The sequence below is a fragment of the Carassius carassius genome, chromosome 40 (genome assembly GCF_963082965.1).
Source record: "Carassius carassius chromosome 40, fCarCar2.1, whole genome shotgun sequence".
Lineage (NCBI taxonomy): Eukaryota > Metazoa > Chordata > Actinopteri > Cypriniformes > Cyprinidae > Carassius > Carassius carassius.
Window position 1 is genome coordinate 28,223,438 of NC_081794.1, and position 16,483 is coordinate 28,239,920.

Here is a 16,483-nt window from a genome sequence, read left to right on the forward strand (position 1 = left end):
TCTTAATTATATTTCATATATTTTAATTTAAATGAATTATGATTATTTAAAATACAACGATCCATAATGACCTAATTATATTATAAATATAATTATATATAAATGTTTGTTTACAAATCACTTTACTATTGAATAGATTAACCGAGAGAGATTTTTTACACTATCGAATCGAATTGAATCAAGATCAAAATTTAATTGAATCGCAAGCTTTGAATCGAGTCATGAAATCTCAGCCCTAAACTGAACAGAATCAACAGTGAACTCATTTGAAGCAAATAAATATTACACTATTGAATAACAATATTTGAGCTGTTTTTTTTTTTTTCAGCAGAATCTCTTTGCATCAATGATTCTCATATTTTCCGTTTTATAATTTATTTATTTATTTATTTTCTGTATTGAATAAAGTGCTATAGAAATAAATGTGACTTGATTTCTGAAGTCATGAAGAATAAGCCATATGAACTGTAACTTTGGTCCCCAATCAAGTTCATTATATGTAAAAGAAGACCTTTCTAGTTCCGCTGAAGAAAGAAACGTAACCGATGACCGAACGATCAGTTCTGCACACACTATCCCTTTAAGTGTTCAATACTGGAGCTTTAAACTGCAGCCAGTGAGAGTCAGAATGCTTAAGTACATGCATTGCCAGGAATTTACAGGTTGAAAGGTTTTATGCTAAAAGTAAAAGCATTCTGTTTGACAAATATCCCAGTTTGAAGGGATATCTGTGTTAAAGAGGAGAAAAGCCACAGATGAGATTCGATCTGCTGTTTTAAGAAGGAAAACGATGAAGTACAGGAGGAAACCTCAAGAGCCATGTTTAGTCCAAACAAACTCTTCCTCTGGGCAGATATGAACACTGCTGCACTTTACCTTTTACATTAATATTTACATTATTATACAAGTTCATAAAACAGCCTCAGATCTCATCCATCACTATACATACTACAAAATATATTTCATCACAAACTTTGTGGAAACTTATCATTAATGTTCATTTTAATATATTTACAAATGATCATATTTTATTAATAGTATTATAATTGTTTTAATATATTTATAAGATTATATTTTAATAATTCATGATATTTTGTATTTTAATTTATAGGAAAACAATCATGGCAATTAGCTGGTCAGTAAAAACTTTCAGATAAACAGTGAATTGTGTTTTATTAACACTTCTTTGTTTATACATAACGCTTTTATAAATTAAATCGATCTAAAATAATTGTATACAATTAATAGAAAACTATTCATCTTTACAAACTTTATTAATAATAAAATGTTATTTAATTAAATTGATGTTAATTCAAATAATTTTAATATCTTTATCATTATTTTTTTTAGAAAATAATATAATTATATTTAAAATGTATTTAAATTATTAATAGTAATTTAAATGTAAATCAATAGAAAATATATTGTAAAGATCTGTGCGCCAATGTGTCCTTAATGTTTTTATAAAACCATTGCAATGCATACTACAATTAATACCAAAATATATAGGTCTTTACAAACTTTATGATAAAGTATTAATAAATCTAATATTTAAATATACACAAAATATTATAATTTTTTCTAAATTAATTTCTATAAGTATTTGTATTTATTTTTATAATTATTTCAATAATATATTTCTTTAAATCCCCTTTTAATCTGAGACAGTCATGTGTGAATGATGGAGTGTGTCTCATATCTCGACCCTTCATAGAGTTTGTTGGAGTTGGGGGGGGGGTGGGTTAATTGGTTTGGGTCGTCTAAAACCGCAGTCATTCATGATTTCTACAAACAGAATTACTTTGTGGATTTCATGTGATTTCCAGTGGAACCATCATTAGGGAGTACAAACATAGCATTTTAAATATAGAAATACTTAAAAACAAAATTGCTTCAGAACCAAAACACGCAATGCAGTACAAGCAAAAACACATGAAGATCTTTCCATCGTGACGAGCAGAAGCTTGGAACGTTTGGATGAGATTGAAGGAAAATGTAGGGTTGGTTTTCCAGCTCTGGTTGTCAAGGATACAATGATTAAGGACCTGATAATTAGAGGCAGAGATGCAGGCTGTGGGTGAATTATTATGGGATTTCTTCTACATTTTTAGGCTTTTTACCAATCCTCCGAGAATGAAGAAGACCATGAAAAGACGTCCGAGGGTTGTTTTAGCACAGACATCTCCATATCCCACTGTGGACATGGTTACCATGAGTAAGTACACACACTCCCAGTAGGAAAGCGGTTGGGAATTTTGGAAGTTTTCCCAAGGATCCCCTGAGTTTTCCACCTGAGAACACACAAGCAGACTCGGTATTTCTACTTAAGCTTTACTTTGTTAACATGAAAGCAAAACTCATCCAAAAGCAAGAGTTCACCCCAAAATGAAATATGCGCACTCTCAGACCAACAGAGATGTGTTTCTTCATCAGGTTTGTAGAAATGTAGCACTGCATCAGTGTCTCATCAATGGATGCTCTGCAGTGAATGGGTGCCGTCAGAATGAGAGTCCAAACAGCTGAGAAAAACATCCACAACAACAAATATGTGTCTGGATTTTGATGTGATAGACAACAGGAGATGCCATTTTTAACTGGAGGAAGTGTTTTTACGGATTATTTTAGTTAAAACAACTTAATGCTGGATTTGTTTCATCTTTTGTCTTCTCCAGATGTTCACTGATGGACTGGATTGATGTGGATTATTGTGATGTTTTAATCAGCTCTCATTCTGACGGCACCCATTCACTGCAGAGCATCCATTGATGAGACACTGATGCATCTGATGAAGAAATAAACATTCATTTTTATTTTTGGTGAACTATTCCTCTTTCTCGATACATGTTTTTAGTTTAATTGTGAATGATTCTTTAGTGGGCATTATTCTAAAGAAGAAAAGTATGTGATCTTTCATTAAAATTTAGATTTTCTTTTTAATTTAGAATCATTTAGACATTCCTGATGCGACGGACTTACCAAATGAATGAAGCCCGCTGCCGTCAGCCATGTGCTTATAAAGATTGAGCACAGATTCACCAACTTTATGGAGTTGCTATGAAAACAAATTTTAGAAATACTCCCATCAACGCACAGTTTATCCAGTAGACTTCATCTCTCCATTTGAATGAATTGCACTGAGATTATTCATTCTGTTGCACAATAAGCTCTTCTGGACATCTGTGCTAAAGCTTTAGATCTAAGCTGCAGGGAGACGGACAGATTTCTGCAGAAATAAAATACTGGCTATGACTTAATTTCATTATAATAATAATAATAATAATAAATCAAGAAAAAAAAAAACTGAACGAAAAAAATAATCAGAAAAAAAAAATCAATAGAAAAAGGAGAATGTACTGGTAATTTTCCAAGACATTTTTAAAGATATTTTGGTAAATGTATTCATATTAATACAGTACTTTATAATATACAGTAATATACTATAATATAATATAATAAACTGCAGTTAAACTATTTGTTAATTGATGAACATACAATTTATTCTGTAAAATCATGTTTTGGAAAAAAAAATATTACAAAAAAAAATAACTACACTAAAGATCAAAATGCACGCATTCTTAGATGATATAATGTTATCAGATTTATAAAAAGTATGATTTTCATATAAGATCGAGGATAATGCAAAAGAACATGCAGGTCAAGAATTATAAACACCTATTTCGACACGAGTGTAGAAATCACACGCTGCACATGAAGACATTCTTACCTTGTTTTTAAGATATTTAAAAACTGTAATATTTCTGAAAACTGGATCAGCCTCAAGGCTCTTAAGAACCTCAATCCTGCATGAAAGAGCAGAAGCAAGTAAGAAACACACTTAAGACTCATGAAACAAGATCATAACACGCCATGAAACAGAGAATCGAGCTCGTACCTTTAAAGTGTTCGTCCATGTTTAACAAAACAACTCTGATTTCATCAGTCCATAAAAACACAACTAACAATACAAACTAACCGCAGCTACAAAAGGTAAAACCCTTAAAATATTGCAGGAAATATTCAAATATCAGTTTTTGAAAGCGCCAAAAGATGAGAGCCACAGCGCTGGACTCAACGCATCTGGATGGAGTTTATTTGTCTCTCGACAGACAGTCAGCTCAACACTCATGACGTAAAGGCCTAAATTTGAGAGCTGGTTTCAGAAGCATTACCACAAAAAACAAATAATAAAATAAAATAAAAAACATCAGAGAGAAAAACAAGGTGACCTTGCTTATTATGAACACACACACACATGCATGACAGATTCACAGTGAATAGTATTGCTTGCATTAATTCTGCAGTACAGACTATAGCATGCATACTAGACACCGTATGTGCAATATACAACAACAAAGCCTACTGCATGATATATTGCATCCCATAATGCAATGCACTTGACTTTCGCTTGATGCACAACAAACAGCACATGAAAAAAGATCTCCCTTTGTCCCTTAGCTTGAGGTTTGTTTTCATGCACTTCTAGTAGAATACTGATTATAAATGACCTTAACGAGTGCTAAAAAGGTTAAAATGATGTTCAAAGTCTTCTGAAGATAAGCTATGTTTAAACACACGAGCTTAAAAAAGAAAAAAAAATGGTTCTTGAGATCTGGGAAGAAAAAAAAAAAAAAAAAAAGAGTCAGAAAAAAGGAAGAAACGAATGCAACAACTAGTTATTTTACATACATTATTAGAAATATTATTATTTAGATTAAATTCTTAAACATGTTAATTTCAAATATTGACAAACGTCGTACTGAATTAATTGCAATGGTATATTTACATTCTACTGATCACCTCTGATCATTTTCATAGTGGAAATGTTGTTTTAAGCGTTTTGTTTTGTCCCATGTCTCAAGAATCATTGCAAACTTATAAGCAGCTTTTTCTCCGAACACAAGAGGAAACCTCTGTAAAGCTGCTTAATGCTGCCTCCTTGTTCTTGGATGAAAGGGAAACATCCATCAATCCATGCAGATCCAGCATCCGTTCTTACCCCAGTACGAGACGGTATGGAAACACGAGGAGAGCGTGTGAGGAGCGTCGTCACGCTCCTGTTTCTCGCAGACGGCCGCGTGGACCATCTTCACACGGTAGCCGTTGTGAAAGAGCTCGCCGCAGGACTTCTTGCGTCTGCGTGTGTTCAGAAGGGCCTCGGTGCGCATGGCCCCGTCTGGGCGCCTGTACACCAACATCTTAGCCGGGATCATGATGACGACTGATAAAAATGCTCCCAATTTACAGCGTCAAGCCGACAGGAAAGAAGCCCCGTCTCACTCTGAGAAGAGAGGTGGTCGAAATGCACCGAAGCCCACCGGGAAAAAAAACTGCATCCCAGTTGTGATCATGTAAGCATGTAGTGAAAGCTTAGAACAAACCCTTTTCATCAGGGAATTACTGTATAAGCTCCTTTAGGAGTCGTCCTGGGATGCAGACAGAGAGCCTGTTTAACATCACGATTCTACAATCACCAACTATTCAAACTCCAGATGTCTGATGTGCCAAGAAACACGGATGATGTGGTCCCAGCGTCGTCTGAAGATCATCTGAGTGGGTTTGCATGTGCAGAACTCACCGATACAATGTAACAGTTTTTAGAATGTTTCCATGCGGTCGCTAAGCAACCACCCTGGAAACACAAACTAGTCTCGTCTTTGATGTTTAACAACGGCCGGAATTATCTGTAACCTTTGAAAACTGCCATAAAAACACTTCAAACCCAGATCAATATTTTCTGGACACACAGACGTACCAACAAAAGACATTAAGTCGATGGAAGATGAATAATAACTAAAGCTGGATGATGTGACCCTGTGACCTCCTGTTCCTATAGGAGGATTAAAGTCATTGAAAACAGACGCAGACATGAAGAACATAAGCTGCGCTTTGACCACGACTCAATTCATGAGGGAGATGAAGCATTAAAGCAGTCGCATGCAGGCCTGTTCTCCAATCAGAGGATATTTGCAGAGTTTTTATCTTGTGGTTTTCTGTTTCATTACCAGCAGAGGGCTGCGCTTGTGCTATATTATATGAAGGCCTTGTTCCAAATCACTCATGCAAGTTTACAAGACAGTATCATGGCATTCAGTGTATCATTTTGTTTTTTAGAAGTAACCAATGTCTAAAAGTTTGGAGTCTGTAAGATTTATTTTCTTCAAAGAATTCTCACCAAGGCTGCATTTGTTTATCAAAAACACAGTAAAAACAGCAAAAATTTGAAATATTATTCCAATTTCAAATAACAGTTTTCGATGTGTATATAAGTTAAAGTGTAATTTATTTCTGTGATGCGCAGCTGTATTATCATTACTCAAATCTTCGGTGTCACATGATCTTCAGAAATCAGAATAATTTGTTGCAATTATCAATGCTGAAAACTCTTCAGATGGTGATTAATTCAGGGGAAGCTGTGACATTTTATTTTTCAGGATTCACAGTTGAATAAAAAAAGTGCAAAATCAGCATTTATTTAAAAGTAGAAATATGTTGGAACATTATAAATGTCTTTACTATCAATTTTGATTAATTGAATGCATCCTTGCAGAATAAACGTCCAGTTTTTGACCAACTAAGCCTTTAAAACAGACTTTATCAGACATCCTGAAGTACAACGTCAATCCACAAACACAAGCTCATTTAGAAAATGGGCTTCATCCGCACTCCAACAATTACTCCCGACAATTAAATGACATAATCCAGTGAAAATTCTTGTTCTGCAATTAATTAAACACGCTTCATTAAAAGCATATTGTGATTCAGAACTATGAGCAGCATCTGTTTCCTGCTTCATTCCCACAGACAATCATTCTGACCTACATTAGTAAAATCAGTCTGTAATGGCACAGCAGTTAATAAACCTGTCTGTTTCTGACCAGCTGTATGATTTCTGCAGTATTTAAATAATTATTAAGGGGTTTAGAAGTGACCTGAGCTGCTCATGCCCTCAAAAACCCTCATGAGAACAAACAATCAGCCATTTTTAACAATAGGAGGATTTCTCTCTAATTCCCAGCATGCCAGAGATCACAAATCCCAGCGAGCTGCTGAATAAACTGATTTGCTGTAAGGGATTGTGTGTTCACTGACAGATTAAAGGCTAATGCGTTTAATGTCCAGCAGGGGGCGGTAGAGACCTTTATCTAATAATATCAGCCTGTGGGTTTTACATTTCTGACACCCTCTGGTCATAATCTGCTGAAATAATCAGGTATTAAAGGTAAAGTGTCAGTAATGGGAGAGTGTTTTACCCAGCCAGCTCCTGTTCAGATACACGGACACAAACACAGGTGGGACGGTGAAGAAATCCACCACCGAATTCACCTCCAGCCAGAACCACAGCTTATCATTGGCTGCGATGAACTGAGAAGATGCACAAAAGATATCAGTTGATAAATGCGTCTAAATAAACCAGAGTTGTTATTATTCATTTAAAAAATTTATCTGTTATAAATGGTTTTCGAAAACTGAAATAATGCTTAAACGAAATAAAAATGATAAATAAAATACAAAATAAAACATGAAAGTATAAAAATAAGATAAAAACTTACAAATAAAGTTAAAAATATTTAATAAAATTACTAAAACTGAAATAAGAACAAATCAAAGCTGTATAAAATGTTTCCCTAATATTTAAGTAATAAAAATGGCAAAAATTACTAAAATTAAAACAAAATAGGCACATAAAAGCTCAATCAAAATATAATATAATAGAATAAAATTAACACTAAAATAACACTGAAATAAACTGAATAATTCAAATAACATATTTGGTTATCAGATAAAATCTAAACATCAGATGAAAAACATAAACATAAACTTAAGTGAAAAATTGAAATGCATAATTTGAAATACTAATTTACAAAAACTGAAATAAAACCAAATCAAAACTACACAAAGGTTTTTCTAATATCTAATAAGAATAACATAAAAAAACATAAAAACACTAAAGATGAGACTAAAATAAAATATAACAATACCTCATTCAAAAATTTAGCAATATATAATAGTATATAATTACTACTAAAATAGCACTAAAATAAACTAAACAATGAAATAATCAAAAATAAAATATTTTTTTTTAATATTAGAGAAAATGCCATAAAACTTCAGAAACTTAAATGAAAAAAAGTTAAGAGTTCAACTTATGCATAAAACAATGCCTAAAACAAAACAAAATTAATTAATTAATAAAAGTAAATATTTTGTTCTAATATTAAAGTAATAAAAATGACAACAACAACAAAACATTAAAATTACTAAAACCTAAACTAAAATTTAAATATACCAACAAAAGCTCATTCAAAATATTAACAAATATATAAATGGTAAATAAGAAATACTAAAATGACATTGAAAACAAAAAACTGAACGGTAAATTACTGCATCTGCAAGTTAGTGTACTTTGGACTGCGTGTAAGTTTATTTAAAGGGATAGTTCGCCTTCATTCGGTCCCCATTGACTATAGTGTTTTGTCCCTTATATGCAAGTCAATGGGGACCAGCAACTGAAGGCGAACTATCCCTTTAAATAAACTTACACGCAGTCCAAAGTACAGGAGGAAAAACACATTGAAGGCCATGTCGATCTGCAGTGTGTAGTCCTTGTCGAATTGCTGACAGGATTCGATGGGTCTGTTTAAACACAGAAAAACAGACTTTAATGAAGGTTCAGTGTAATACAATAATCCAATAAACCACATCAGACATAATGTTATACAATAAAAGTTTGAATCTTTAACATTTGCATTATTTCATTAAAGCATTTGTCTTGATGAGGCTGATCGGTCAATAGATTTTAGTAATAATGAATTATAACGCAGCTCTCTTTCGAGTGTTAAATGCATCCTTTTCCCGTCAACGAAAACAATTAACATCATTATAAAGCAGAATACTATTGAGGAATACTATGAATTATTAACTCAATTATATTTTGATTTTAATATGTGCTATTATGTGACAGAGTAGGCGTTTTATTAATTTTAATGTCCTGAAGGCAATTATTAGAGTCTTTTTCCATGTAAATATGAACTGCTCATTACTGCTGGCACATGAATACTCTTTCTTACATTAGAAAATATTATATTATATTTATATTAGACTTAGAAATACTATAATACAGGATTTCTGTACTGAAAATACAGAACTCTGTCAACAAACAAACAAACAAACAAACCTAAAATACAAAAGTACAATATGTACAATATGCTTTAATGTTTTAGTGCAATCAAATGATTAATCGCGATTAATCACATCCAAAATAAAAGATGTTTACATAACATGTGTACTGTGCAAATTTATTATGTATATTTATTGTATACATGTATATATTTAAGAAAAATATGCAATGTATATATTAAATATATTTATATATAATATAAATTCTATGAATATAAAGTATATTTTCAAAATATATAAAGAAATACTTATTTTGAATGCAATTAATAATTTGTCACCACAAACTGTTGTTTATGTAATATAATATGTTTAATACATATAATAAAGTAAATTTATATATATAAAAACTTTCATTACATCATACAATAAAAGTAAAAAAAAATTTACATATTTTGTCCATTGAAATTTTTATACATCAATTATTCTGTCAATTCGATTACATTCAGGAAACTCTGGTATTTATTTATTTTAAATTAAATTAAATAATTTTATGGGAGGGAATGTAATGAAAATATACATTTTTAAAAAATCTTAAATCATAAGAATAAACAAATTAATAGTGAAACATACATATATATATATATATATATATATATATATATATATACACACACACACACTGATACAGGAAGTGGTTCAAAGATCCGAGCGCTACAGTAAACTCTCTGCTCCTGACGTTATTCTGTTGGACTAGTGTGAGTGATGCAACGCTCCTGTACAAAGGCTGAGAACATCAAAGGACCCGAGAGAGAACAGCGAGCTGTGAAACTGAACCTGAAGGAGTTTGAGAACAGCTGCAGGACTGAGAAAAGCAACTCTATCCAGCTCTGTTAGCTGGGTTCTGTTCCCGCGTGACACGACTGTAATTAAGAGACGTTTAATGTAAGTAATACTTCACAGGAGGCTCAGGTCACAGGACACGAAAAACAACAATCAGCTCTGCTCCAACTCAGAATCTGAACCGAATCGGACACAACACACAGGAAGCTGAACAACAGGAGAATCAGCTTCCTAAAATACATGAATTCAGATGATGAATTCTGGGAAATCAAGCGTTCTTCCATCCTAATCTACAGAATCCATCCATCCATACATTGATGCATTTATTTATCCACCCATCCATCTAGCATTCATCAATCCATACATCATCCATCTATCTAGCCATTCATCATCTAACATTCATCTAACTATTCTTCCTTTCATTTATCATCCATCCATCATTTCACATCATCCATCTAGTTTGCCATTAATCCCTCTATCTATCAATCCATCCATTCATCATCAAACTATTCATCTATCCTTCTATCATTCATCCTTCCATCTATCCATCCATCATCCATGCACTAACCATCAATCTGAATCTATCCATTCATCCATCATCTATCCATCAATCCATCCATTCATCATCAAACTATTCATCTCCTTATCATCCATACATCCATCTATCATCCATCCATCAACCATCAATCTAGCAATTAATCTATCCATCCTTTCATCAAACTATTAATTTATCCTTTTATTATCCATCCATCATCCATCCATCAACCATCAATCCATCTATCTATGCATCCATTCATCATCGAACAATTCATTTTTTTTATCATTTATGCATCATCTATCTATCTATCTATATATCTATCTATCTATGTATCTATCTATCATCCATTCTTTTATCCATCCAAGTATCCATTCATTTAATTATCCATCTATTCATCCTTCCATCCACTCATCCCCCTTTCTGCATCTGTGTTGGGCTTCTCATTTCACACAATCATCATTCATCCCAGTGATATTCACAGGACCTTGATGAACTCAGGAGAGTGTGTGGCATGTGTTTGGCTCTTCATGTGAGAATCAAGGCTACAGAGACACAGAAACGTCGCTCACCCAATCTCTGATAACCAATCCCGCTCATATTCTGCTGTGGTTTCAGCACACACTCCAAAGCCGTCCTGCGCTGTGACTCGATGCCCCGCTGCAGGTTTACAGCGCTCAGGACAATTAAACATTCCTAGCCAGAGGCCAAAGTCTCAAATTAAAATGCTAAATCCCCCATGATGCACTAATGAGGAAGAGGATAAGGCTCACTTCCTGTGTCAACAGGTCTGTTTTGAGCAGGACGGCATGAGTGTGTGCTTCTAATGCTGAACAGGACATGCATTTCAGATATGAAAGATCTGAAAGATTACAGCACAATAGATTTACTGAAACAAGCAAGAGCGTTCTGAAACACTGCTTTTCATGAGGATTTATGATATTTAAACCAAAATTAACCATGCACACATTTCAGCGTGTGTTAGATGTTATAATAATAAAAGAATAATTCACCCAAAAATAAAGATGTGCTGAAAATGTGCTAATCCTCAGTTCATCAAAGTTTAGGATGTGTCTGTTTCTTCATCAGGTTTGGAGAAATGTAGCATTGCATCAGTGTCTCATCAATGGATGCTCTGAAGTGAATGGGTGCCGTCAGAACGAGAGTCTGATAAAAACATCACAATAATCCACAGCACTCCAGTCCATCAGTGAACATCTGAAGAAAACAAAAACTAAAACAAATACAGCATTAAAACTTTAACTAAAATACGAATCCATATTTCAGAATAACACTTCCTCCAGTGAAAAAGTGCATCTGCTGATGTCTCTCACATCAGAATCCAGACACACATTTGTTTGGAGCTGTTTAAACGCTGCTGGATCTGTGCAGATTTCTCTCCTGATTCAGACCAGAACACCTTTTCACTGGAGGAAGTGTTATTATAAAATATGTATTTTAAATAAAAACATCTTAATGCTGGATGTGTTTCATCTTTTGTCTTCTCCAGATGTTCACTGATGGACTGGAGTGCTGTGGATTATTGTGATGTTTTTATCAGACTCTCATTCTGACGGCACCCATTCACTGCAGAGCATCCATTGATGAGACACTGATGCAGTGCTACATTTCTACAAACCTGATGAAGAAACAAACTCATCGACATCTCAAGCAAATTGTCATTTTTCTCTGAGCTATTCCTCTAAGGCAACACAAAGTGTCCAGGATCACAGCACACTGACAGTCTATCCGCCACAGTGTCATTTCATACATATTAAATTGTATGTGTATTTAACTGAAGTGATGTAATTAGGTTAATTTGGTTTCCTTATCATTTACACACTCTCAGGTCTCTCCAAACCTGTCAGTGACATCAAAAGTAATCAGTTCTCATGTGTCTTGTAACTAATCGAATTTGAGAGCTTGAGAGCTCATTAATATAGAGTATTATAAATATATACTGCACAAGTCAAATAAACTTTTTATAATACTATTTTGGAGGTTAATGCATCTGTCCATGTTTACTTTCAGTAAATGGAAAAAAACTAGCCTCCAGATGCTCTCTGACAGATGCACCTGCTGGTGTTTAATGTAATGACCAGTTCTGCATAATGCATCTTAAATGTTAATTCCAGTATTTTGCATTTTATATACATAAGGACCCATGAAAACCATTTAATTATTTTTTCAATTTAACTTTTTCTGCAATCTGTATTATTATTTAATTCAATTTTAATACTCAAAAAGGGTGTCTCATCAGTTGAATAATAATAATAAAAATAATAATAAATTAAGATCTTAACACCAATGGTACCCTTTTTTCTCCGTTTTCTTTTCATTACCCCCCCAGAAATTCAGAAAGTTTTACATTTTCATGATTTAAGTTTTCACTGAATTATTCATGTCTATATAGTTTTCATTATTTATTATTTAACTTTTGTTTTTACTTCAACCAGTAGTTGGCGCTGTCGGAAACAATCGACTACTCGAGAATGCATTAACCATAATGCGTACAAAGAGATTGCAAGTACGACATGAATTTTAGGATTACAGAATTGCGTGTAGCTGTTACTTTCTATGACCTTATCTATGTTGCATGTAAAATTAAAATATGTAATGTAATAATTAGGGGTGTGCCTGAAGCCGAATTCCTTATTTGGAATGGCACGAATAATGGCTTCAAAAATGAATAACAGACAAATAAATTCAGAATAATTCTGCCTGAAGCTGGCACAGTCTAGTGTTTGCTAGATAACAGTTGAGTCAGGGGATCAGCGCAATATTATACACAGACCTCTAAAGACATGAGTGTGAAGTGAATCAATGTAAACTTTATGAGCAAAAAGAGCGCAAATCAAACAGCATTGCTTTTGCCTCTCCATGCATCTCTCAGAAATCAGAGCTTTGCAAGAGTAATATCACCTATAATAATACATCATACACCTTCTATTTGTACATGTTTAAAAGGCAATGATTTAAACCTTAGGCTACGATATAATACGAATGAATGGATTCAGTCGTGTTTAAATGATCACTAAACGTTTGTCATGACATCTCTCTGCTTGCATGATAAATATTATTTTAGAAATTAATGATTATTTTAGTTTAACACGATATGCTTGTTCAGTGATAACTATGAAAAAAAAGATAACGGCCTTTTCAACGCTGTATCCTAATGCAGATACAAAAAATGTTGTGATTGTTACAGACACAAATACAGATACAAATACTGGCTGTTACAGGAAAATTTTAATATGTAATGTCATAATTATAAAGTTTTGACAATTTACATATGTAGTTGTTGCATACGGCTATGAATTAATTTACATCTAACTTTTCATTTACAGTAGCATGAACCACAAGTAGTCGAGTAACTTGAGTATTTTTTAAACAAAAAATCGACTAGTAGAAATCAGTAGTTGTGCAACCCCTAATATATAGATAGATATAGATATACATACATATTATTTAAAATGTATTGTATTTAAAGTAACATTTTTATGGTAATTAAATAAAATGTAATCAAATAAAATTGTAACAATTTCTTTCATTTCAAACTAAATGAAAACCAAATCACTGTCAAAAGCTCCATTCAACCAGGCCAGAATATTCATGTTTGATTTGAACAGACTTTTATGCTTCGATTTAAAGCATGCATTATAGTCAACTACCGAGGCTTATTATTTTTTGCATTTTTTATTGCTTGCATGTGAAAGTTAGTGAACATTTTTGAACCCTGTATGTAAATGCAGAGCAACAAAATGAACATATACTCACTTGGAGGAGTCGATGAAGTAAATCACAAGTGCTCCGATGCTCAGAGCGAAGACAAGCACCACCTGAAACACACAAGACAATAAAACACATCTTTTACTTTAAATAAATCATTTGTGAATTAGCATGTCGATTAGCATGGTTTGTAAAAACGCTCAGCTTGTGTGTGTGTGTGTGTGTGTGTGTGTGTGTTTTTTGGAGCTGATCTGGGACATCGTTCTCATTAGTCAGAACGTCCCGCTGGCAGAAACCCATTATAATTGAAAGATCCTGATGAGATTTGGGCAGGAGTTGGACGCTGTGTAAACATCAAGCCACCGAGGACAGGGAGAAAAACCACTTAAAAACCATCAGATCTCTCATCCATTAAAGAAACAGTTCAGAGCGAAGGAACGTTCTGTCATCATTCCCTCATCTCCTTCCAAATCAGTCTCGCTTTGTTTCGTGGAACACAAAAAGAGACGTTTAGTAGAATGTTCACACTGTTCAATCCCCACCAGAATACCATAACAGAATCATAAGAAGTCTTATGAAAGCATTGTGTAAGAAACTTGATCCTGAAGGTAAATAGTTTTAAATAATTAAAGCTGCAGTCGCTAACTTTTAGCTCTCTAGCGGTTATTAAACAGAACTGTAGCTGGAGCTGTACTTCTCTCAGTTTATGTCTTTGACGAATCACTCCGCAGCGGTTCATACCCGAACCAATCAAAAGTAGTCAGAATAAAAACACTTATTATAGGTTTATATAATAAATCAAAAATGAGCAGCAAATCAGCATTTTAGAATAATTTCTGAAGGATCATGTGACACTGAAGACTGGGGTACACACACACACACACACACACACACACACACACACATGCACAAAAAAAAAATTATATATATATATATATATATATATATATATATATATATATATATATATATATATACACACACATATATGCATATACATGCATACATATTATTACTTTTATTATTATATTATTTTTTTTTTATTATTATTTATGTTTTATAGAAGATTATTTATTTGCATTATCTTTTTAAATTAACATTTAGATTTTGTGAATTAATATTGAAAACAATTTTTGAACGAGATTTTACTTACATATTTTAATTTTAGTTATAATATATATATATATTTTTAGTATCTAATTTCAGTTTTAATTATTTCAAGTTAAATTAAATTAAAACAACGGATTCATTCTCATTATTGTTTATATTAAAAGGTAATAAAAAGAAGCTTGTTATGTGGCATCTGTATGAAGAAAGTCATTCAGGTTTGGAGCAACATGAGAGTGAATAAATAATGCTAAAGTGTATTTCTGACTGAATTATCTCTGAGCTGGCAGACAGCAGACAGGTGTGTGGATGTGACGAGTCTCTCATGCATTTTGAATGAGCAGCTAGATTATTTTCCATGAGGTGCTGTAAAGCACTGAATCGCTCCTGCTGAGAAAACACCTGCATGTATTTTTAATGTCCTCTCACACACGGGTGCGAGTCAAAACAGTCTGTCAAACGCTGGATTTTAGGAGTCTGATCCATGCGCTCATTCATCTGTTTCCATGGTAACAGCAGCCCTTCAAGCACAGCTGGGTGCAGTTTTATTATTATTTTCAATTAGTTTTAATTGTTATATTTATTAGCGATATTAGAAATACATGTAATTAGCAACATTATTAACAATAACATTTTATTAATTATTGAATTATAATATTTCATTGAATAATTGATTATTAAATAATTAGTTTGATAAACTAACATGATTATATTATTTTTATTATAATTATATTAAATGAATATTTTTAACTAAGTCATTGTAGTTAATATTGAAAGTATATAATAAAATATATCTGTATCAGTTTAGAATACATACAGAATATATATATATATATATATATATATATATATATATATATATATATATATTCTGTATGTTTTCTAAACTGATCTGATAAGATACATATAACTGATCTTTGAGATACATATATTTTTTATATTTATTAAAATATTTTATTTAATAAATTATATTATTAGTTCAATTGTAAAAACTTAGCTTTAATTATTTTAGTTCATCAGGTTGAAATGAAAATAAGGATTGAAATGCAATAAGTTTAAAGTTTTAAATGTTTTATTTTATTTTATTTCAAGTAAGGGAAACTTTTCCATGTTTTTCTTTTATCATCATTTAAGATATTTTAAATATTAATATTT

The 16,483-nt window shown here is 32.5% G+C and overlaps 1 protein-coding gene across 8 annotated transcripts in view; it reads right to left on the minus strand.

Annotated features, from left to right (window-relative positions):
• The window catches only part of LOC132122511 (calcium-activated potassium channel subunit alpha-1-like), a 72,284-nt gene that overhangs the window by 27,993 nt on the left and 27,808 nt on the right, over window positions 1-16,483 (minus strand). For all 8 annotated transcript variants that reach the window (XM_059532871.1, XM_059532872.1, XM_059532878.1 and 5 more), the window contains exons 3-8: window positions 14,270-14,331; window positions 8,541-8,634; window positions 7,251-7,362; window positions 3,725-3,800; window positions 2,977-3,052; window positions 2,121-2,291 (exon numbers count right to left, since the gene is read on the minus strand). In XM_059532871.1, the coding sequence (XP_059388854.1) occupies window positions 2,121-2,291; window positions 2,977-3,052; window positions 3,725-3,800; window positions 7,251-7,362; window positions 8,541-8,634; window positions 14,270-14,331 (591 nt within the window). The remainder of the gene's footprint in view (window positions 1-2,120; window positions 2,292-2,976; window positions 3,053-3,724; window positions 3,801-7,250; window positions 7,363-8,540; window positions 8,635-14,269; window positions 14,332-16,483) is intronic.